We start from the raw sequence: 22,415 nt of genomic DNA, 5'->3' as shown, positions 1-22,415 counted from the left end.
TGGTGGCAAGTAAGATGCCATTTTACCCCAATAATGCAATATAGCTAAATGAGCATCACTGGTGGCAAGTAAGATGTCATTTTCTCCCAATAATGCATAATAGCTAAATGAGCATCTCTGGTGGCAAGTAAGATGCCATTTTACCCCAATAATGCAATATAGCTAAATGAGCATCACTGGTGGCAAGTAAGATGTCATTTTACCCCAATAATGCATAATAGCTAAATGAGCATCACTGGTGGCAAGTAAGATGCCATTTTCTCCCAATAATGCAATATAGCTAGATGCGCATCACTGGTGGCAAGTAAGATGCCATTTTCTCCCAATAATGCATAATAGCTAAATGAGCATCACTGGTGGCAAGTAAGATGCCATTTTCTCCCAATAATGCATAATAGCTAGATGCGCATCACTGGTGGCAAGTAAGATGCCATTTTCTCCCAATAATGCATAATAGCTAAATGAGCATCACTGGTGGCAAGTAAGATGCCATTTTCTCCCAATAATGCATAATAGCTAAATGAGCATCACTGGTGGCAAGTAAGATGCCATTTTCTCCCAATAATGCATAATAGCTAAATGAGCATCACTGGTGGCAAGTAAGATGCCATTTTTTCCCAATAATGCAATATAGATAAATGAGCATCACTGGTGGCCCATTCCGATCCCACCTTAAGTCAAATTTAACAGTTCTGGGTCTGAAGTACCAGGCGAACAGAAGGCAGCAGAAGGTCGATTAACACATTTTACTAAGCCCCCTAAAAGTATGCTATGCATTTAAATTAAATAAATTTCAATTCCCTGTTGTTGGCAATTTAAGAAATTTTGGGTCTGAAGTACCAGGCGAACAGAAGGCAGCAGAAGGTCGATTAACATATTTTACTAATCCCCCTAGAAGTATGCTACACCATTAAATAGTAAATACGTACAGCCGAAAAGTATGCTTTACATTAAATAAAATAAATTAAAATTTCCTATTTTTGGCATTTACACAGTGAAGGAGTCGTTTCCGACCCTATAAACTATATATATTCTTGATCAGCGTGAACAGACGATTCGATCTATATATGTCAGATGGGAAAAAAAATGTTACCGATATTTTCGAAATGTTGTAAGTGGTAACATCATTAAAATTGCCAAAAATCTTGCAGACGGTATTTATCATTTTAGCCAGTAAAGGAGTCGTTTCCGACCCTACAAAGCATATACATTCTTGATCAGTATCAATAGGCAAATCTTTCCAGCTAGCTCTGGCAGATACCATAATTTTTTAAAAATTGTAAATTAATTCCAAAAAAAATGATAAAAGGTTACATCGTTAAAATTTACGAAATATGATAAAAAATGTTAATTTCGTTGATTTACTCAATTAAAGCTAACTCAGAAACGATTTCCAAATTGAAATTAATGTTTTTTGGCCGAGATACTTAACTGTAAAATTGGGAATTTCTCGAAAAAATCATAATGAAAATAACTTCCGCTTCCTGTTTCGCCGAGTGCACAACCACAACACTGCTTTATTCTGGCTTCTTTTCATGCAACAGATGCAGCTAAGTGATGAACCTTTCTATTGGCCAACTGGTATAAGCTGGAACTGGTATAAATGTGGGAACAGTTGCGGAAGAAAGGCTTCTCTTCCCCCCATTCATCTTAAAACTAGCAATTAAAGCAAAACGTCTTTTTTAATTTCTTGTATTTCTGTAAAAATAAGCTCATAAGAAAAGTACAATAATTATGAACATGAAAATCTAAAACTTAAGACATAGAATACAATAAAAAAAGCAAGAAAACTAAGGAAACATAGTAATTGTGAGCGAGTAGAAGTGAGCTGTTAAATCGCACGCTCTCTCTCTGTTCTTTTTCTTAAAAATACATTAAAATTAAATCATAATGCCTAAAAAACTTAACAATAAGCAATCGTAGGGTTTCCGTATAAAGTATCATAGTGAAAAAACATTTGTTTTAATGATTTGAATCATTTGTATTTTATCTTTATTTCTCAAATATTTTCAATAATAATTAATATTATAATAATTAATTAATTAATGCTTGTAACATAACAAATATTCATCTCATATCATTGCAATCTCAATGCTGCGCCCTCTCAATTGAATATTTTCGATGCCAACGCAACATCCACTTTTAGTTACTGTCCCCAGTTATTAATCTTTAGTTCTAAGTATCTTCAGCTCAGCAAGCACAATGCTCGTAATTCGTACATACAATACACGTTTCATTTATATTCCGTTTCGCATTTCACTTTGTGCCAAGTCGTCGTCGTCAAGTCAAATTCGATTGCAATATGAAAATGTATCATTAGGTTTTTGTTAAAAATTAATTAAGAGTCGCGTAGCTGCTGGTTTCGGATGTTGTTAATTCATTTTTGTTTGACGTTGACGCTGTTTCATGTTGCTCGCAATTGCAATTGCAACCGCAATCGCAATACATTTAAATATATATATCAATACATTTTTGTTTTCATTTCATTTCGATTTTGTTTGTTTTTTTCCATTTTATATACAATACACATAAGAGATTTGTAGTAAAATTTGGTGAGAAAAATCTTGCATTACATAAACATCGCCATTTCGTTTCGTTTCGCTTCGCTTTAGTTTAGTTTTTAGTTTTTGTTTGTTTGTTTACGTTTTGCGTTTAGAGCGTAAAATGATTATTTGTTGTATTACCTTTAAGTTGTACAATTAGAGAGCACAAAAGTAGCAAAGTGTTCTTGCCTGGTGTATACTAAAAATTTGATTCAAGAAATGTCTTCAAGTTTGATTGTTTCGCGTGTCTATATATTCGCAGTTGGGCTAGTTAAGCAGTTAAGAGTCAAGATTCAAGATTCGAAGGGCAGATTGCTAAGTTCTCTCTCAGTTGCAACGATTCACAGGGGAAAGGGAATTAGTGAGATTAGTGATTAGTGACCGACATATTATATATATATATATCTCCTTTAGAATGCTCCTGAAGACTGGGTACCAATTGAAAACAAATGTGTGACTGACCGCTAGCCATGCTCTTTTTGTCTCATCTTTAGTCGTACGTACCATCGTAAGGTTTTAATTGTTTAATATTTAAAACTTGGACCCTATTTAAATTTTGCAATAATGCCTGACCTATGATAAAACCGCGCACCAGATATATATATTCACAAGTGTGTTAGACAGACCAAGGAAATCAAATGCCTTCGAGAATACGATACACGATAAAAAGCAAGCGAGTAAAGGAAAGTGACGATCGAATTCAAATTGTAATTGCAATTGTTTATGCTTTATGTTTTATGTGTATTCCGTAATAAATTCACTGCTGCAAGTTGTCACCTGTTAGTTATGTATTATTAATCGATTTTACTAAAAAGTAGGAACTTCTGCCTGTTTTAAACTCTTTTTGTTTTGTCTGTGTCTTTAATGCAGTACTGTACTCGGTGTGTGTGTGTGTGTGTGTGTTCCGGAAACGCAATTCGAATGTCAAACACATACAGATTTCTCTAACTATAAGTATATGTTTATGTTTATTGTATATTAGGTTGTATACACGTTTGTCTAATTGTACAAAAAAAACAAATAAACAAAACCATAACAACGTAACAACTCTTTTTGATTTGCGCTAAAAAACCACACATGTAAAAAAATTTCCGCTACTAAGGATACTTTTCTTTACTGAGGAGGAACCCATAAAACTCTGTCCGTTCCAAAAAACCCATTCAACGCAAAAACTGTTAATCTGTACAAATTATTAATATGTATCTCAACTTGGTTATGTCTTATCTCCAAAGCGTCATCGCCTGTGCCTCATCAATATCAATATCATCCAAAACTTTGAACAAATTCCCTATATGCTTTCTGCGGTTCGTCGTACCTTCTCTCCCTAAAATACTTTATTATTATTATTATTTTAATCGTCGACTTTTGCCAAAAACTAACAATTTTTTATCATGCAATATACTATTCTCCTGCTTAATGCCAACTTCTTGTGTTATGTTTGATCCTATAACAACCCGGTGTTGTGTTAGGCGTGTGTGTGTGTTCTGAAACTGAAGTATCTGGATGGATGGTAGGGTGTTTTCGGAAAAAAGAATGCAGCTCAAAATTAACTACACATATTTTTATATATGTCAAACAATGCTGATATGTTTCTGTTCATGTTGTATATGTTTTGCGCGTTCTGGTTGTTCCGTAAAACAAAACTGTTGCTCTTCCGGTTTCGGTTTTGGTTTCTCTACGGTTTTTTTTTTTAAATACTTTTTGTTGTTGATTGATTGTAGTTTGTGTTTAGTTTCAACTTTCTGGCTGCTGCAGCAATCGCTATTTCGATACATTAATATATAGTTATAGCTACAATTACATGTACACATATATATCTGGTATCCTTCTAACTGTAAAAGTAGCACAAAAGTATGCATGCATGCGTTGCCTCACAACACTGGAACATGTGCTTCCCCTTTCTCTGTATATATATGAATCTATATATATATATGTTTTAATTCACGATTAGTCTTCAATTTATGTTTATGTTTTGGTAAAATCTCTTCATCGACTTGCAACTTAAAACTGTTGGCTCTTGTTGTTGTTGTTGTTGTGATGCAACTCTGGTTGTTATTCTGAAACATGTTGTATCTTTTGCTGGGGCTCTCAATTAAATGGTAAATTAATTATTATTTGTGTGTGATTCTCTACTTGGTAAAGTAATACTTTCTTTCTTTTTTTCTTTTTATTTAGTGTACTCCATCTGCAATGTATATTCCTTATTTGTTTGTTGTAGTTTTCGGTATTAGTTCTATTAATTCGCATGCTGCTCTCGGTGTCTCTTGTTCACTATCTCAACATTAACACGCAGTGGGGCGCCATTGTATCTATATTATATCGTTGGGCTAAATATTTGATTACTCTTTGAACGCTGCATGCCAAAGGATCTGGCTCCGTCTCCTTTTTCTGATTCTGCTCCTTCCTCCTCTATAACCATTCTTGTTTTGTAGTTGAAGTTAAAGTCTGAGAGGGGAATGGATGTGCACTTATATAATTCGTGGCTCTGCTTCGGTTTGTTGTAGAGTTACAAGTTCGTTTAAATACTTTTATGAAATTTTGATTTGTCAAGAGTTCTCGTTTGAAATTCTAGCAGTCGTGGGTTCTGATATTGATCATATATCATATATCGTATCATCATATCGCTTCACCTGGCTTCGATGCGCTAAAAAAACGTGTATATAGTGTGTATATATGTATATAAGGAGTAGACATAGACATAGAGCATATGTAAGTGTGATAAATATAGGTTGTAAGGTTAAGGTTAAGGTTAAGTTTAGATAGCTAGATTTGCATTATGTGTATATGAAACGCTAGAGTTGGCTCAAAAACGTTTTTCCTTTTTGGTAAGCTTTCTGTGTTGCGTGGAAAATGTAGGTAGAGGCATTGTCAACTGAGCTCATTCTGGTTCTCCTTTTCCATATCCTTTTCATTATCCTGTCTGCATTTTCTTTAGCTTCCGTTCTACATCGTCTTTTGTTTTTGCCACTTGTTCAACCACATTTTTGCGACTTGCTTTGATAACTGTAAATATAGTACTTCAATAAATTTTACATTTTACAATATTTTACTGTTGCTTTTCGTACACGTTTTTCTTGTTTTCGTTTAAATATATTCATTCATTTAATTGTTACCGTCTTCTCGTCGCTTCTTGTTTTTTTGTTTTGTGATTTGTTTCCTTTGTGTTTTCTTTTGTTTTTAATTTTAAATTACGATCACTGCTACTCATGCTTACTAACTAAATCCATATCCTTGTAAGTTACAATTAGTTTTAGATCTTTTTCTTTTAACCCTTTTCTCTATGCTCGTTTTTGTTCATTTGCGCCAACGTATAAATAATTTCACTTTCTAAATATATATAAACTTTCATATATTTATGTCTGTATCTGTGGGTGTGTGTGAGTCTGTGTCGCCTGTGTGTGTCAGTGTGTGTGTGTGTGTGTGTGTTGTCTGTACTTGTTGTTGTTGTGGGGAGTCCTTGTAAAATTATCAAAAAATCATTCAGTTTTGTTTTGCTAAAACACGTATATGTCTTTCGTTACCAGTATATGCCTATGATTAAATATAATTTATCTTCCTTTTGATTTTGTTTTTTTTTTTTGCTTTTAGTTTAGTATTTGTTTTTTTTTTTTTTTGTTTTTGAGATTATACTTTCTTTTTGTAGCTTAAAATTTGTTTAATTTCCTGTTTCATGGTTTGTTGTAGTTCAATACACACGCTTATAATCGCTATGTATATCGTTTTGATCGTTTTCGTGTATAATTTGCGCTAACTTAACAACATTTACATATTACATACACACACATAAGGGGTTTACGTACGCGTTACGTTGATTTAACTGCCAGTTAAAATTATTATTCGTCCGCAAAGGGGGCCGGTGTGTCCTGGGTGCCAAGGATATATCTTCGCCATAATGTGGGAGTCCAAGTTCTCGACTGGGTTTCGGGTTTCGGGTTTGGATTTAGATTTATTTCGATTTTAATACATTCTTCTTAAGTTGCATTTAACATTACTTCACATCGACTTCACCCTGGCTCTAATTCAATGTGCAATTCGGGACTCTCGGTCGGTCTTTCTAAATACTCTCTCTTCGCGTCTCATGAACTACGCCCTGCCTGCTTTCACTCTCTTTAAGACTAACAAAATGAAAAACATTTACGAGCTACGTTTTATGCGATTGTTGCATTCAAAGTTGCATACATACTTTGTAAAAAATTATAGTTAAGTTGCATTCATTTAAAATATAATAACAGCATCATGTACATAATAAAACTCTTTGCCTTAATTCATTTTTAACATAATTTCTCTCATTTGTTTTTTTGTTTTTGTTTAGTTTGTTTGTTTGTTCTTCTTTCTGACTTTCTGTCGTTTTTTAAAACCAAAACACAGTACAGTGCACTAAAAATATCTCTAAGTTACGATCTCCTTTGCTCCTCTCATTACTTTACTCTCTACTCTTTTTTATATATATTTTTGTTGGTTTTTTGTTTTTGCTTCTGTTTTTGTTTTTGTTTTTTTATGTTATGCAATGCAATATACTTATAAACTATAGTTTTAAAGTTAAGCTTAAGTTACGATGTTGCTGATTGTTTAGTGGGTTCTTGTTTTGTTTGTTTTTGTTTTGTTTTGTTTTGTTTTGTGGTTTCTCTGACTGTCTGCGTGCGCCATAAGTTGAAATGCTATTTCCTCATTAAATTTCAAATATATTTTGTTTATTATTTAGTGGTTTTTAGCAATTTAGTCGGTGATTCCTCGCCGGTTTCCGTCTGATTAAAACTTGTATAGCTCATTCTTCGATTGTTGCCGCTGGGTTGCTTCACTTTTGAATTGATTGGATTTAAATGGTTTGGGTTTGGGTTTGGGTCTGTGGCATGTGGCATGTGATTCGATTGGATTCGATGGGGTAATTATCAGTTAAAGTGCGGATGCATCCTCCTTGTACTGCGGATTATAGATTGTATCTGTTGCTGCCAATAGACCTGTAGCGTGGTGTGGTGGAGGTGGTGCTGCTGCTGCTGCTGGTGGTGCTGGTGGTGCATGTAGCTGCCGGTTGCACCCAGTCAGGTTCAGTGAACCTGACTACGGATCGGATTCTAGATGTTCGACTTGGAGAAGCTCACACGCAGATGATTCGACTCGGAGAGTTGGTGATTATGCATCTTGATCAGCGCCAGAACGGCCTCCTCCACGGATGACAGCTGCAGCAGCGCCATTTTGCGGTCCTTGCTGTAAGTTGAAAGGAGAGTTTTGTTAGGAAATTGTTTATGGTATGGTCTAAGGATCACAGAGAAGAGGAATGCCTATCTTTTGGTGCTATTATCACACTTTAATGTGTTATCAACACCTTGACTTTAGCATTTTATTTCTCTTCCAACCAAATGGCAATTACTTACGGGAAAAATTTGAATGCTTTGACTTCGAAGCTGTTCGAGGTGAAGGCTTCTTTGATGTCATCCTCAGAGCAGGACGAGCTGTAAAGTAAATTGGTATTGGTTAGGTTTAAAATTAACAGTCATCGATTTAAGGGTGTTATTTTGGTGAATGGTGAATGGTGGGGCAGTGCGTGGCCCCGCTGTGAGGTTGGTCCATTGATACCGCCTGGCAGTGTGGCAGGGTGGCAGGGAGACAGGCGCTCCAAGGGGCTTTTCGACTCATAAATTCACACAGCAAAGGCAGACGCCAGCCAGGCAGGAGCTCCTCCTTTAGTCCCTCCTCCGTCATGCCTTTGTAGAAACCAAGCTGGCGGGGTGCTTTGTCATATTTGGCAGACGAGGAGCATGCCACGCGGGGTGTCTGCTGCTCATAGCGGTAATTGTAATTGCCTTGTCGTGCCATTGCCGAATCGAAGAAGAAGCTCCAAGGAGCAACAGCTGCCCCCCAGGAACACACCTTCTCCATCCGCCCCAACTGTTCATTCACCTGTTTCACCTTTAAGGGAAATACTTACGGAATGTTACTTAAATGCAGTGTCGCCGATGGCGGATAGATGTTCTGGTAGTTCTTGCTGCCCGGCTTCTTGAAGCGATGCAGCGGATTCTGGGAGTAGTCACGTGTGAGTCCTGCGTCCGGCTGGCCCTCCTTGGGCAGCTGCACGGCCTGGTGTTTGCTGGCCATCACACGTATCGGCTTGCCCCATAAACGTAATTTATCAAGGTGAGACATGGCTGTAAGGGCAGCAAACAAAAAAGAATAAGTAACATGTTAAAACGGCTGCAAACTTTTTTGTTTGTTAGATAAGTTGGTGTTTGTTGTTGGTGTGCCTATAAATGTATCCGGAGAAATGCAATTTATATGCTGCGCCACAAGCCATAAAATTGTTTTCACTTCCCCTTAGGGAAGACCCCCAAATGAATCTACACGCAAAAAGAAAAGTTTAGCATTCCAAATATGTTCCAAAAATAATGTATTAAGAAAATACTATCTGTACTATAGATAGCTAGTGACCTAACTTATAATATAAAATAATATCTAAATCTAAGCCCCTTATTTTTCCCTCAGTGCAGTGCAAAGACACCAGCCGCCAGTCGTCGAAGTCGAACAAAGTCAGCAATAAGTGCTGGCAAATATTTACATACTGAAATGTAACTGCAACTTTATCAATGTCGTCTGCCTTTGGTGATTTATACAAGCTGAAATGCTTGTTTGGCCGTAAAAGTATTACCAAACAAAAGTTCGCCATCTTCGGGCGGTTACTCTGGGCCTCCTTTTCCCTCTCTACCTTATATATTTCTCATATTCCGAGCAGTCATAACACCTGCGGCTCTCCACTGCAATGTAATGGGAATCGAATCGAATCGAATCGATTTGCAGGGAATGGAATGGAATGCATGTGCAGTAAGATGCACTTAAGTACAATTCAATTTCCATTTCCCATTTCGATTAAAGTTTCGATTACGTTTTGTTTTTTATTTAATTTCCAGAGATGGAAGGAATATCTTTCTGCCTCGTCATCCAAAGGCTTAGGTCCGAAAACTTTTTCTCAATTCTCATGTTGTGCATTATATTAATAAATTACATTACATTTTATCACTGCTGCTCTCCAGTGTTTTATTGTAAAGCAATATGCTTACTCAGCCGTTTATTGTTTGCCTAATGGATTAAATGATTTTACAGAAAAAAATAAAACCAAGCCCGGTCACCGGGAATATAATAAATTGTAAAATAAAAGGATGGAAAAAGCGATGCCAGCAGTGACAAAGCCCGTTGTTGCTCATATGGCCTAAACATCCTTTCCTTTGCCCAGTTTTTCTTTTCCAAGGACTCGCTGTATGACAAAACACTTGTAATAAAGATTAATGTGCCGTGGCTGGAAATGGAAAAGGGTACTTTGCCTACACAACCCTCCGAGTGCTGCTGCAGCTGCTGCCCAAAAAGTATCTTAAACTTTTAATTACGAGGCTGGAGCTAAGGCTGACCAACAACAAATCATTATTAACTAACAAAAACATTAAAAAAAGATGGCGAGAGAGAGACAATGTTCAAGGAGACCTCAAAAAGTAAGTGAAATGACTCGGAGATGAGGAGGCTTTCGAGGGTTTGCCTGTTTTATGCATGAAGTTCTGAGCTTAAGACTTTTAAGCACCATTCACTGGGGAGAAGGAGAAGGAGACGGAGACCCAAACCCCACTCAGAAAATACTCCATCTCCAAGAAAAGGAAGTTGGAACGAAGGTGTGGGCCCAGGCTCAGGTGAGTGGCTTCAAGTTAGTTGTAACTTTCACGATTTGAACGATTAATGTCCGACAAATGCTTTGACTATGATCTACGGCCCGCTCTGGCCAGACACTTTATTATCTCTGGCTCGTAAACTATGCAAAACATCCTCGATTCTCTGTATCCGTAATTAATTGTGGCCAAAAACGGAGTGACGGGCGCCAAGTCATTCAAACAGTCACTTAGCATTGTCAACCAAAGAAAGTCCAGTTTCCAGGCGGAAAACTTTCACTAAACTCTATATATTTCCCTAGAACACTAGCACACACCCACACACACAGAGGCAACCACTGACACTGGCACACATGGCGTATGCGTAATCGACCATAATATATATGGCAATAGAATGCTGCCAGTGCTGTGTCTGCCGTACGTTTTGTTTGTTCAAGTTTGTTTGTTTTTATTGCAAATGCCTTTATGCGTGTGTACGCTTATGCAAAATATTTTGTAGTAATTTGTTCGGCAGAAACCATGAAATTTATTTGCCAAACGAGAGAGAGAGAGAGAGGGGAAACTACACACACAGCACAGCTGTGAGTGTGCCTAATAAATTCGACAGTATCAGGGGTGTGTGTATGTGTGTGTCTATGTCTATGTCTGCCTCTGTCCATAGTTGGTAATAAGTTGCACAAAAACTTAATCCCGCCCAGCATAACACTCCTTCTCCCTTCGCCTCCATTCCGATTCTGATTCGGATTCTGATTCCCAGTTGCCACCCAACAAATGCTCCATTATAATACACACACACCTAGAAACTGGCCGGCAAGTGGACGCAGCTTATAAAATACACGGAGAAATTTGTATATATTTAAATAGAGATATAAATATTATAAGTTTTGTTAATAACAAGTGAAATGTATTCAAATAAAACATGTTTCTGAAAATGTTTTTGTTATTATCAGTCAAAATTGTACACAGACATTGCTATTTATTTGAATTCATTAAGCATCTTAACGATTTCAAATCCATAACTTATATTTTAAGATGTTTTCAGAAATTTATGCTACATTTTAATCAACAATTTTTATTTCTGTGTACGTCCCTAGCTTGCTTATTGTTTTTTCATTGTGTGTTTTTGTCTATTTCCCAGCTCAGCGCCCTCTGATTGCTGTCGCAGTTCGTTTTGGGCCCCCCTGAAAATTGGTTGTCCATTCTGGCGTCCGATTCCCATCGCTTTTTTCCAGGCCTTTCCCACCTCGCACCCACATTTTCCATTGACTTCGCTTACAATGAGAAAAAAAAAGAGAAAAGAGGGAGAGGAAAAGTTTTTTGCGCCTTTACGCTGTAATTCGTATGCTGAGTGTGCAATTGTAGCCGTATTTTGTGTGTGTGGCCCCCGCCATAACGCACACCACCTTACGAGACACTTTCGTATGCATGGGGTGAGTTGGTGACCCTGGACAGCTGCTCTGCCATGTCCTGCAGCCCCCCCTCTAGCTGCCCTCTGAGTATCCTTGTTCCTGCTCCTGCTTTCTGCTTCCTGCCTTCCTTTGGCTCCTGGTTCGGTAATCGTCTTTGTTTGTTGGCGGAGGAGTTTTGGGCAAAGTAACGAATGAATTTGTTAATATTTTATGAGTGCATAAGTGCGCACTCCTGCCCCAAAAACAGAGCTTCCATTTCAGACTTGTTACCTGGTGTCCAGGTAGCTGGGCTACACTTGGCGAAAATTTTGGGATAAGAGGGGATTTCTATTACATCATAGAATTTCAAAAGTTTCAAGTTCTTGGGAAATTTTCCGTACCTAATCCTAATTAATATTCTTAAAAGGAGCAAGGAAACAGATATTTTTCCTAGGATAATTATGCCTTGGCTACTTTTAAGCTTTGGAAAAATAATTGCTTCTATGAATTTAAAGATTTGTGGAAGCTGCTAATTGAATTCTGTGAATTTCACACTTAAGCTTTAACTAGAAATTCTGAAAGTAGCAGATTCGTTGTGAAAAAGTGAATAGATTTTGTTATAGTGTAGCTTGGCTTGTAGCAGCAGCGGAAGTGTTTGCCATTTGCCAGCCCTTGCGGCACATTAGTAGTCTATATGCTGCCGCATGCCCATTAATATTTTCACATGTCCCGGGGCATTTGGTTCGAATATCCACCAGCAGTGCCCTCCTCCATGAAGCTATATATGTGTGTCTATGGAGCGGAAGGGATGTTGTCGACTTGTATAATTTGCTTGTTTGGTCAAACAGTTGACTGGCTTTGGTTTTGTCGGTTCATTTGCGTGAAAATGCTGCAAACAATAGTTTTATCAACTGCAGTTTGGGGTCCACGGAATGCTGTCAATTTTTCGGACGAATTCAATTAACACACACTTTTTGCATTGCGTATACGCCACCGAAACAAGTTGCCTGTCAGCTGCACACACAAAGGGGGAGCATAGAATTATCCCGAAATGCATTTGAAATTTAGCCATGCATTTTCAAGAGCTCCTGCTGATTAGCTTGCTTTTCCGCCAGGCCCCAGTTTCCCCTCCTTCCCCCTCCCCACTCGCTTCTGTCAACACAATTAATTAAGTAAGAAAATCTCAAAGTTGGAATTCTTTTGAGCAGCGCCAAAAGCAGATTGCAAGGCGCATCGCATGGCACTGCAGGAAGCATGTTTACATAATTATAATTAAAAAATTAATTCAGTACGAGGACAAAGCATACTTTTACGGCGAAATTGAATAAATAAAAAAAGAAATTAAGGCCACAGACGGTGACAAGGGCCAGGAATCTGCGGAATTGCGAATACCCTACAGACATTACTTCTGTGCACGACCTGTGCGCAATGACCTGCACTTATTTCCTTTTTATTTAAATCAATAAACAGTTGATGGCATTCATTATGCAGTAGCTTACGCTTTTCCAGACGCGCGCAATTTGCTGGCAATTTCCGCTGCGATCGACCATTGCATTTATTGAACAGATTAAATTTATTTAAACTTTATTAACAACAGCCAAGCAGAGCAGAGCAGTCCTGCTGAACTCCGTGTGGGGAAATGTGTCATGGAATCGTGACGGAAAATATAATTGATAAATTACATGTGCGAACGATTAACGCGCTCCGATGGCGCTCGTTTGTGCAGCCAGATTTTCCGAGCTCGGACCAATGTGCTTTCATTGGTCATAAGCAGCTAATAACTCTTTGGTAGCCACTTAATATTTATGGCATATGAAATAAATGATAATTATGCTTAAAAACTCTCATGGCTCTTAAATGGGGCTCTGTGTGGGGAGATTTTCGAAATAATATTTTATAATTAATATGAAGGGGTTTATGCGGTTCTTTTTCTTTCATAAGCAAAGAAATATGATGCCGGAACAACTATCTAGGATAGTCGGAAGTTCTTTCTTGGCTAAGATTTCTGCACTAATAATATATATTTAAAACCAAAAAGAAACCAAATTGTAGGAAGCTTGCAATTGAATTATCGGATGGAATCGGAAATCCATCATCAAATATTGGCATTCCTGGAATCTATTATTTTATATGAGAAATCAAAATTTTAAAAACTCGTAACTAATCAAAAAATGCTTTAATTTAAATTCGGAAAGCTGTCCTATGTTCAATTTTTGTTAGGTTAATAAACCTGCATACTCAGTTCAAAAATTAAATTTTTGTCAATTTTTGACAATTTTAATGATGTAACCCCTTTCCTTTTAAAAAAAAAAATGGAAAATTTCTGAAAATTTTTTTTGATGCTGATAAAGAATATATATAATTTATAGGCTCGGAAATGACTCCTTCACTTTCATTTCAGCTTCTGACTGAGGGTGCAATACCATTTCTTAATCGAAATTAACTATATTTTTAAATTTGCATATACAATTTTACGACAAATCAAAATTTTAAAAACTTATAACTAAGCCATTAAAAGCATTAATTTCGATTCGGAAAGCAGCCGTATGTTAATTTTTAGCAGGTTTACAAAACTGCATACTCCATTAAAAAAGTGATTTTTTGGCCGATTTTTTCAAATTTTCATGATGTAACCCCTTTCCTTTTTCTGAAAAAATTGAAAATTTTTAAAAATAATTTTTTTTTCTGCCGGAAATAGCTAGAAAGATTTGCCTGTCGATACTGATCAAGAATATATATGAATTATAGGTTCGGAAATGACTCCTTCACTGCGTTTTAAGCTTTTTACTGAAATTGTAATAACCTGCAAGGGTATTTATTAAAATGTTAACTTTTACTAAACCACTATAGTCACTTTCTCTAAACCATTTCAGTCACTTTCCCTTATACTTTAATTCAATTAATATTCTTTTTGTTTGTTAAATTTACAGCTGTTAAATTAAGATAAGGTAAGGTCTCAAGGTAAGGTCGCTGCGTTATTAAAAAACTCAGTCAAAGATAAAGAAAACAATCGGTGAAATTTTCACGCTGCTGTCCTTTTCAATTAAGCGACATCCAGCAGGGCCGCTGCACTTTGACAGCTTTTGAGTTATTTTCCCATCGAATTGCGAATAAAAAAGCACAAATGAAGGAAACGCAAGCCCGCTGAGTGGGAACAATGAGTGCTGATGCCGCTCTGACCGGTGTAAAAACACACACAGGGAAAGTGGAAAAATTGGAAAGGTAGCGCCATGCCAGCTCGGACATATATAAAGATATATATATATATATAGTAAAGTTGGTGTGTTAAATGGAATAAAACCAAATCGAAATGAAAATTGAAAAAGGTGTCGCTGTCGGCGGCTGTCAGGCGTCCCGATCGCCTTGCTGTTTTTGTAATAAAGTGGAATTTGGCACGTCGGTTGGCTGCTCTTAACGCGACAATTTTCATTTCGCTTAATGCGTGTGCGAGGTGCGAGAGGTGGCAGGACGAGGACGAGGTCCTGGGGGTGTCCTTCTTGCCACTGACAATGCCAAAGTGCACACAAATAAATGCAATAAAATGATTGGCATGTCCCGTCGTGCTGCTGGCTGCTGCAGCCTTTGTTGGTCGGAAAATGGGTGGAAAACTGGACCAGGTGTTTGCGCCTCCTGGTAATAAAGCGCTTATAAAATTTCATTTATACCACCACCACCACCACCACCACCCCCACTCCGTTCCCGGTCGCTTCGCCTTAACAATTTTTATTATTAATACATTTTGTTTGCTGCAACGGGAACGGTTACGGTTGCCAAAGGAATGCACCGCCGTTTGGAATTTCATGTTGCTGGAATTTTCATTTTAAACAAGCTGCAAATTGCAGTTGCTCTTTTTTTTTGTTTTTGTTTTGTTATTGTCCAGGATTCACAGCCTGCGATTTTTCATTACTTCCATTTCGCTGTGGGTGTACCGTCTGTATGTTTCCCTCCGGTTTCCCGGGGTGAAAGTGCGTTTTGTTTGAGTTTGACTTACCCAAATAAGCTTGCTGGGGCTCCGCCATCTGTATGAGTGCCGAGTCCTTCTTGTTGTACAGGATCTTTACACGTTGCACATCGCCGTATACACCTGCGTTTTTCCAAAACAAAAAAAGGGCGAGAAAGAAAAGAGGGGGAAAAATGGAGAACAGTTGAGGATTATGAGTATACGAGAGTTTTCGCTGCCACTGGGCTCTAATTTCCCAGCGTTTGTTGCCAGTAAAGTTATACGAGAGAGTCTGTCGGGGTTGTACGATATCGAGACGAGGCCAGGAAGGACAACTTTAAAGGATCTACTAGGATTTAACACTTTAAGCGGGGAAATTCCTTAAAAAACCATAGAAAAGTGATCTTTCTTTACTAGGATTTAACACTTTAAGCGGGGAAATTCTTTAAAAAACCATAGAAAAGTGATCTTTTGTTATGTCAAAATATTAATACAGTTTGAAGTTATATTTTATAATAGTTCTATTATGTTATAACTATATTTTTTGCTTCAGTATTTAATTTATAACTCTGACTTTCATAAAATATCTGTTTTACTATATTGTATATTGTATTGTAATTTTCAAGTTCAACCCTCTCTCTACCTTAAGCCTGCACCTGGACAAAGTATTGGCATAAAGCTTCTTACTGCTCCTTCCAGCTCTTAGGAAGATGCAGGTTGCATTTTCGGACAGCTCGAAGCGGTTTATGGAGGCCGTTGGAAAAGTTTTACACCCCACCAAAAAGCCATAACATGTACACGAGATATATCCTTCTCCCACGCCACCTTCTTGGTTCCCTTTTTGGTCCAAAGGATCCCGGGGCAGCCAGGCACTCGCATTATTGCCGCGGGCCAAGCCGTTAGTATCATGTACGAAGAAACTCATAACTGGCTCAATAAGTTTCCTCTGCTATTTTTTACGAGCTTCAATTCGAACTCCGGGCAAAGGATTCTTTGCAGGATGCAAGGAAGAGGAGCGAAAACACCTTCCCAGGGTTTTAAGGCCACGGATTTTACAGCTGTCAGACAAGGTGTGCAACTTTTTGGCGGCGATGCCGGCGGCTTTGATGGACGCGTTATTGAATTGTATTTTATGGCTTTACTGGCGCCCCGCAAAACTATGCAATATTAAGCCAGAGCAAGGACTCCAGCTGCAGGGACTGCATTAAGTCTTAAGGCAGATGGCTTTAAGAATTTAAGTGGACATCCGGCGGTCAGTGGACCCTCCGTTGCTTTGACAGCTGCCCGAAGGTCCTTGTGCTCGGGGTCCTTGGGTGACTTGTGCAGCCAATCAGCGGCAAATTTCGAAGCTGGGCGCAAATTGCCATCGAGCATAAAAAATAGTTGCCGCTCGACTTGTTGGCCAAAGGGCAATGGCTACAGTCCGACTTGGAGTCCGAGTCGGAACCCCAAAGCAAACAATGTAAAGTGCAGTCCTCTGGCCAAGACAACAAATCGAATAATGCGCAAAGTAAATTTTCAACTACTTTCCAGCCACACACACACACCTTGCTGTACAAAAGGTACAAAAAGTATAAAAAAAGGAAATATGCACTCTGGGAAAAATCGGGTTTCAATATTTAAATCAATTTACTCGGGGAGATTTTCATATTAATTTAAGGTAAGCTTGAAATAAGCCTTTAAAATTGATGTAAAATGATTATTATTTAAAATATAAATGGATAGTAGTACAGAAATAAATTAAATAAAATTTTATATTAAGATATACTAAATTGTTTCCCTATAACATACATTTCTTCTCAGTTCGAAGATAATTGTGAAAGTTTTTAAGGGTTCTAACTACCCCTTAAATGGCTCTAATTCAATTTTTTAATATTCCTAATATCTTCTAAACCCCTCAATATTTCCCATTCATATTTCTTTCTGTGCATCCCCAACTTAGGAAGCTGTGTGGCCATAAAAGTGAGGGCCATGCCAGCCACTCGGAGCGTAGCGAAGCGAGCGGTGCGCTAACAAGTTACAAAAGTAGCAATGGAAATGCAGGTAGTAAATAGTACGAGAAGGATTCGGAAGGAGGAGTAGCAGCAAAGGATGTAGTTTGCAGACCCACACACACATACACACTCTAAGGACAGAGCACACAGTTCAACAGTTGGCAGTAAATCCATTTTATACAGACGACTGGCCACCTGACTGACTGACTGACGCCCTCTTCTCTCCTCTAAGTTCTACCAGTTATCCGCCGGACGACGACTTGACTTATGCCAAAATGCCGGCCAATTTCGTTTCGTTTTTCGATTTTTTGGGCCAGCTACAATTGCAACAGAAGCTGTGGCAGGCGGCCACATCTGCAGGTATTGGCAGTGGAGCGTATTGAGTGTGCCAGCATAACTTGAAGTTTGGCATGCAACGGGGCGTATGAGCAATACGGTTGCCATGCAAAGTGCGCCCAAACCACAGGCTTCCTTAGCTAGTATTCCCAGACTTCTCCGCCCGACAGACTTGATAATAATTTATTATCGGAGAAGCAGTTTCTCTCTACTTTTTCCGTCTTCTTTTTCTTTCATATATATATTCATACATGTATATTTTTGCTGGTTTAGCGACACTAACATATGCAGACATGAGCCCGAGGATTCCCCGTTGGCCCATTAGTCCTGTGCTTGGGCATATTCCAGATGAAGAATTATGCGGCGGCTGGCTGTAAAGTTTTTTTCAAACTCTTAAATTTTTCACCTGCCTCCGCCGCCGCTTGAATTTAGTATTTGAATTCGACAGTTTTCGATTCACTGCGACTTCCATTTAATCACATTCCGAACGCGCGTTCGCGCTCTAAAAAGCGATTTGCAGCGTTTATGAAAAATTCATTGATATTATTTGCACATTGGATTTAATTTTTGCCTGGGTTTCGGGGCGTGTTCAGGGCGGAGAGCAGGGCACTTTATCAAATTGCATTGCTCTGTGCAAAGGCTCTGTGTGTGTGTGCTGCCGCAACATGTAGCGCATAAAATTTTATGAAATTATTTCGCACAAAGCCGGGCAGAGCGAGAGCCGGATATCTAAACGCATAAAAATTCAATTAAACACGTTTCGACAATATTTTTGGGCAATGATATAAATTTTTATCACGTCATTACAATTACATAAGCGGATTAAACAATGGCATATGCGATGGGTGTTTGTGTAGTCCCCGTAATGGGTTGTGTTTCCCAGACGATTTGCAGACTGATTAAGTTTTCTTTTATTGTTATGCAAAGGGCCACACTCAATCCCAGTCTTCGATTTGAGGGGAGGTTAGATTGGGGTGATTCCTGGGGCCTTCAAGGACCTTATTGAATGCTTGACAGGCTAAGCGGCATGTGTCAAGTGTCTGGTGAGCATGCCCCAGAAGTGGGGCCTTTAGGTCCTTTTCAATTGAGTCCTCGCTCTCTCTCGCAGGACGAACAAAGCGCTGTCAAAACTAATAAAATGTCTGACTGCCTACCGGCGGCGCCTGAAAAGGGTTATTCTTTTTCCTTTTTTTTTTGTTGCTCCTGGAAAACTTTTCCAGGGTTTTGGCCTTTTTCCGGCTAGATCCAAAACCCAAACGCGTTTGAAGTGCGTTCGTTTGTTTGCTTGTCTCCGGCTTGGCGTTGCGCTGAGCTTGCCACTTTTATTATTTGATATGCAAACACAGTCAGGTGAGCGCAGGCAGCGAACCGCATATAGTCTTCGTCCTGATCCTGATCCCTGGTCGCGCCCTTTGACCCCGACCCTTTGAAGTGCTAAATTCAGCGACACCCAGGCACCGCCTCATATGGAAATTGTTGTTACGTGTCCTTGCGTGTTTTGCCATTAACATAACAAAAGCAGCCGTTATGCCATTTGCCGGTTTGCTATTCGCTTGCCACTTTCCTGTTGGAAACTACACTGGCCGAAACATATTGTAAAAAGTGAATTAGAAATGGGTTATCTATTCTTTTGGACTAGGTAATGATTTTCTTATAGATTGAATACCGTCCAAGCTATTTATTAGTCACTCAAAGGTTTCAAAATTGATGAACACTTTAGAGATAGGCAAGGTGTTTAGCTGATGTACCTTAGCTAGCTACCATTTAAGTGTATTTGGCGCTGCTTCTGTCTGTCCCCTGTCTGCTTAGAGCTACTTGGAAATTCAAAAGGCTATTACATAAAATTTTAGCCTGCCATTTGGCTGATTGCCCGTCGAAAGTCGCAAGTGGCAAGTAGCACAAGTCTCTAGTAGCTAGAAGAGTGTCCTGTGGCCGTCAATTACACGCTGGCTGGGTTGGCTCCCTTCGAGTTTATCTAAATCTATTGGCACCCCAATAATAATACGCTTAACGTTCGACTTATCGACATCTCTCCGCCGTCGTCTGTCTGTGTGCAACGGGGCGTATGGGGTATCCAGGCAGGAGTTTCCTACTTTAACGCTTTTCCACTTTGGCCTTCTGAGTCCTTTGGAGCGTTTAATCAGCAATCTAAGCTTTATTAGCAGTGCAGGCAGTCAACTGCCAAGCTGTAACTTTAGCTGTTGCAGCATTGATCGGATTTTCCCTGGATTTTCCACAGTCCGCGTTCCCTTCGTGCTCCTGCTCCTGCTGCTGCTCCTGCTGCTGTTGTTGCACAAATCCCCCACAAACAGAAACAATTTTTAAGCAATTAATACGTTCGGCAACAGTTTTGTTTACTTTGAGCGATAAGCTTCCTCTCCTCTCCTCTGAACTGTTGCTGACAGAATGCAGAGTGCAATTTGTAAATATAAATCAAAGGCAGCAACCGCACACAAGGGTTAAGTTCAAGCGGCTTAACCCCTTGTTGTTCCCTGCCTCACTTCACCTCAACTCGGCTCACCTCTCTCCATTTCGTTTCGTTTGTTTGGCAAAAGTTTATATTTGGGTATTTAAACTCAAATTAAATGCATTTGCATGCAAACAAAGGAGGATTCTGGCCACAAACAAACCGTTTTGTGTCACCAGAGAGACAGAGAGAGAAACAAAGGAGCACACACACACACACACTTGGGACAAAAAATTCACCAGGGATTGTATCTAAAGGATAAAAGGAACAGTTCTCTGTGTGTGTGTGTGGCAACCAAAATCCATTATGCTGCAATTATGCGCCACACATGCTTGTTTGCCGGACAAAAACTTGCTCAATCGATGTGTTTTGGTAATTAAATCAAGTACATAATGGAGCAAGCCAAACGTAGAAATGGAGAAATGCAGCGCAAGTGAAAAGTCAACTGGGAATCCCATAAAATAATAAACTACACACACATACAGGACACAGGCAAGGAGCAGGATGTCGGGGAGAGCAATTCAAACAGCAAACCCCATTAACTTTACAAAGTTAGTTAAATTCATTTGGCAAACAGACGACAGACGACTACGACGAAAAACTACCAAGGAGATACAATCCTGCTCCTGCTCCTGCCCCTTGCTCCTTGCTCCTTGCACCTCCTTTCCATTCGAGAAACCTACCAACCAACCGAGCAAGCGGCTAACCAAGCCAACGAGCTACGAAAAGTCACAAGTAAATTTTATTTCAATTGTAAGAGCCAGCAAAAACTACACAATGATCATGGATGTGGCACTCTCTGTGTGTGTGCCACAAAAAGGTGCACACACTATATATATATATATACATGTGTGTATTATAGAGTGAAAGAAAGCCAGAGTGAAGGGGCAAAAAACCACACCAAATACATGGTGAGAAATGGTTAAGAGTTTTCTATTTTAAATGGATTTTTAGATAATGAGAAAGGCTACCTTAATTGTTCGAAACTAAAGCGGACTTTACCTATGATCCTAAATTGAGGGTCCCAAATCACCATTTCTATGTTCTATAGATAGTAAATAATATTTATAAATGTTATATATTTAATTCTAATCGAAAACCTCTAGAAAATGTCCTATTAAACTAAATGATCTTTACCAAATTCTACCTTAACAGCTTTCTTTTTACCAAATTTCTTTTATTATATAAAAAGTATTACCTTCCATTTCTTGGACTTCATTAGCTTCTCAAAATCCCCCATCTTTTCTCTCACTGCATACACACTTAAGCAAAGCAACAGCAAAAGCAACAATGGGCGACAGCAACAAGCGCAATGATAACTAAATAAATGGACATTTTTATAGCTATGCACTTCCGCACTCAATCTTTTGTGCAGCCTGTGTGTGTGTGTGTGTGTGTGTGTGGCAGGATGAGCACATGTTAAAGCATGTGTTTTGTGCATGCATTTTAGTCCTGGCAGAGTCCTTAGACACTCACACCCTAACGCCTCACCGCCTCACCGTGATGCGAGACCCCAACAATGGAAGCCCGGCCACGAGCACACACTTAATTCATGTAATTTCACACAGACAGCAGAAGGAGCAACAGGATGTAGGTACAAGGACTGCAGCAGCGAGTCCTGAGTGCGGTCTCACTTGTTGCCAGTTGCCTTTGCTACATGTTTTTAATATATGTACGAAGATATATACGTACATGCATTCTCATATTCATTGTTTTACAATTTGTAAGCAGAACTTATGACAGGATAAATGGATATAACCCAGAATGGTTTCTATTTCTATTGCTATTTCTATTTCAATTTCCATTTCTAGCTGGCTGATGGAAAGCCATTAGAAAGCCATTTGCTGAAGGTTCAGGCTTTGGGCTCTGGACTATGGACTATGCGGAAGCAATTTAAATGGATTTTATGTTCTGATCGAAGTTGCCCTCAAAATTTATGTACTCCCACGAGAGTAACAGGATCGCTTTAAGCCGGAGTCAGAGAGGGGTTAGAAAAACAAGAAGGTCCAAAGTTTTACAGCCTTGGGTTGATGGCACTTCTATTTTATATATTTCCCACATGGCGGATGCATTTTATGTGCAAACTGCCAAACGAATGCTGCAT

General features: G+C 38.9%; 1 protein-coding gene across 43 annotated transcripts in view; it reads right to left on the bottom strand.

Moving 5' to 3' along the window:
* Window positions 1-1,956: 1,956 nt before the first annotated feature.
* Window positions 1,957-22,415, bottom strand: part of heph (polypyrimidine tract-binding protein 1 heph) — a 199,905-nt gene continuing 179,446 nt past the window's right edge. For all 43 annotated transcript variants that reach the window (XM_086839761.1, XM_086839768.1, XM_086839783.1 and 40 more), the window contains 4 exons: window positions 15,566-15,658; window positions 8,470-8,686; window positions 7,916-7,993; window positions 1,957-7,748 (listed from right to left, as the gene is read on the bottom strand). In XM_086839761.1, the coding sequence (XP_086695887.1) occupies window positions 7,616-7,748; window positions 7,916-7,993; window positions 8,470-8,686; window positions 15,566-15,658 (521 nt within the window). In that variant the 3' untranslated portion in view covers window positions 1,957-7,615. The remainder of the gene's footprint in view (window positions 7,749-7,915; window positions 7,994-8,469; window positions 8,687-15,565; window positions 15,659-22,415) is intronic.

This window comes from Drosophila serrata, unplaced genomic scaffold (genome assembly GCF_035046125.1).
Source record: "Drosophila serrata isolate PLE 108 unplaced genomic scaffold, ASM3504612v1 contig_376, whole genome shotgun sequence".
In the NCBI taxonomy this organism is placed as follows: Eukaryota; Metazoa; Arthropoda; class Insecta; order Diptera; family Drosophilidae; genus Drosophila; species Drosophila serrata.
This window is presented reverse-complemented; position numbering and strand designations above follow the sequence as displayed.